Genomic DNA, 2,463 nt, shown 5'->3' with positions numbered 1-2,463 from the left:
CCCCCCACACACACACACACTCACAGACAAAAACACACATACATAATATACACATATTATGTTTAAGTTCACATCCCCTCTGTCTGTCTGACTGTATTATCTTCACATACCTGAGATGCAGTGCTTTATATGCCGTGTGATATGGAATGCCGATGGAAGCTCCTTGGGCGTAGCTCAGTCGATCAGATAAGTGTGACATATACTGAGGGATAGCGATGGCGAATTCGGCGTATGAACCAGACAGGGTACCCGTAGTGTACACCCGATCTCCTGCCTGCTCAGAGGGAGAGATAGAAAAAGATAGAAAGAGATAGAGAGAATGAGAGAATGGTCAGAGTGTTGTTAGACCCTTGTTGGGCAATCTGGAAGAATACTCTACTCAGATTCGCCAAACACACAAACACGTGTGCTCGCGCACACACACTCTCACACACACACAAACACACACACACACACACACACACACACACACACACACACACGCACAACCATACACGAACGCAAATACACAAACCCCACACCCCACACAAACCACACCCACCGAAAAGATGTAGGAAAAGTAGAATCGTTCCGGACTCACCAACTCGCCCACAGAACAGCCTCTCATCAGCGCCCCGGGCGGTGTAAATAAGTGATGAGGTAAAGATCTTCCCATGCCCTGAAGGAGATTTGGATCGGCCCGTTGGGATCACTCAGCGCTGCCGTGTTATCCCAGTTTAACAACGCTTTAATCACCAAAATTGACTTGTGTCGTAGGGGAAAACGCTCGCCTTTCAATAATTTATGCGCGCTGATAGGCCCTTGCGAGGAAATGTCTGACGTCAGTGTTCTTTTCCCCGTAATGTTGCGTCATTGAGGGGAAAACGGAGGAAAGTTTTTTTGTGTTGTTTTTTTTAAATACATTTTTTCGTTGCTTCTTCTGTTTTTTTAGGAAGGGGGGGGGAGGGTAGTGGAGAGGTGAGGTGAGGGGTCTATGCTTCCATATCCCACTCACGCTGGAGACAAATGAGACTTGTCAAATTAATCATTGTTGAAGATATACTATAACGAGGAGTACTGATATCTGCTTTTGACTGTCTGTCTGTCTGTCTGATTGTCTATCTGTCTGTCTGTCTGTCTGTCTGTCTGTCTGTCTGTCTGTCTGTCTGTCTGTCTGTTCCATCGTTTTCAGCACCACTGGCATGTCATCAGTGAACATTGAAATCACCCTGTCACAAAAAAACAAGCTTACTTCTTACTGGAATCGAACCAAGGACTTCCAGATAACGAGGCCAGTCTTGGTTCGTGGTCATTGCATTGGAGTCAGCAGTGCAATACTTGAGCTACTAGAGTTTCACACGTACGGCATGGGTTCGATTCTCCCATAGATAAGTGTATGCTATTGTTCATGTTCACGCTGTGATGCTGTTGACTCGATCATATCGGGGATAGACGTCAAACTTGAAGATCCAGAGTGGTTGGAGTGCGCCACTGGTAGGTCCTGACTTCTTTACTTTCCCTCTGTTGTTTTGGTTTGTCTTACTTTTTCCCAAAACTAAGTGACAGTTATTGCGTAGATGTGCTTCTCTTTACTCGAAGAAACAAACAAACAAACAAACAAACAAACAAACAAACAAACAAACAAACAAGCCAACCAACCAACCAACCAACCAACCAGCCAACAACAAACAAACAAACGAACAAACAAACAAACAAACAAACAAACAAACAAACAAACAAACAAACAAACAAACAAACAAACAAACAAACAAACAAACAAACAAACAACAAACAAACAAACAAACAAACAAACAAACAAACAAACAAACAAACGAACAAACGAACAAACAACGGTCCAGCTTCAGAAGTACAGTGTCGAAAAAGTCGTAAAACGCATACCTCACCGACCTAACTCCGTTGCCCCCTGTTGTACTTAGTAACCCAATGACTCAGATCTCACGGAAACACGACTAGGTACCAACAGAAAGAAAGGTACAAGAAAGAGGGCAGGAGGGGGGGGGGTGAGGCTCAGTAGCTCAACCAGGTTTGATGTAAGCCGTCAACCCGTAGTTCAGGAGTTCGAGCCCCACCAGAGTCGTTTTTCCCCCTTATGTTGTCTACCCCCCCCTCCTCCTCACATTCCCCCAACCCCTGATCCAGCTTAGATAAGATCGAGCACCTAGTCTTTTCGGAAAAAGACGAGACATTTTGCAGGTCCCGTGCGGAAGTTCCTCACCAAAAAGTACCGGTTTAAAAAAACGACCTGAGTCAACCCTTCAGGCGTCATTCTGGCAAAATTCAAAATTAATTCCGACCTGAAACCGAAACCGTTGTAGTTAGTATAATAAGTACCTTCGAAGTACCTTTCGAGTACCCTCGAAAACAGAACATCACTGTCAGGCAGGGGATCATTTCAAGTTCTACGTAGATATACTTTTTAGTGTGCTTCTCTTTCTCTCGCATCCCTCTTTTTACCCTCCCTCT

The 2,463-nt window shown here is 44.7% G+C and overlaps 1 protein-coding gene across 1 annotated transcript in view; it reads right to left on the bottom strand.

Annotated features, from left to right (window-relative positions):
- LOC101846767 (quinone oxidoreductase) overlaps window positions 1-2,463 on the bottom strand; it is a gene marked incomplete at its 5' end in the record, with an annotated part of 17,562 nt that overhangs the window by 14,439 nt on the left and 660 nt on the right. The window contains 1 exon segment of the mRNA XM_013087792.2: window positions 111-274. Coding sequence (XP_012943246.2) covers window positions 111-274 — 164 coding nt within the window.

Source organism: Aplysia californica, unplaced genomic scaffold (genome assembly GCF_000002075.1).
Source record: "Aplysia californica isolate F4 #8 unplaced genomic scaffold, AplCal3.0 scaffold00639, whole genome shotgun sequence".
Taxonomy (NCBI): Eukaryota; Metazoa; Mollusca; class Gastropoda; order Aplysiida; family Aplysiidae; genus Aplysia; species Aplysia californica.
This window is presented reverse-complemented; position numbering and strand designations above follow the sequence as displayed.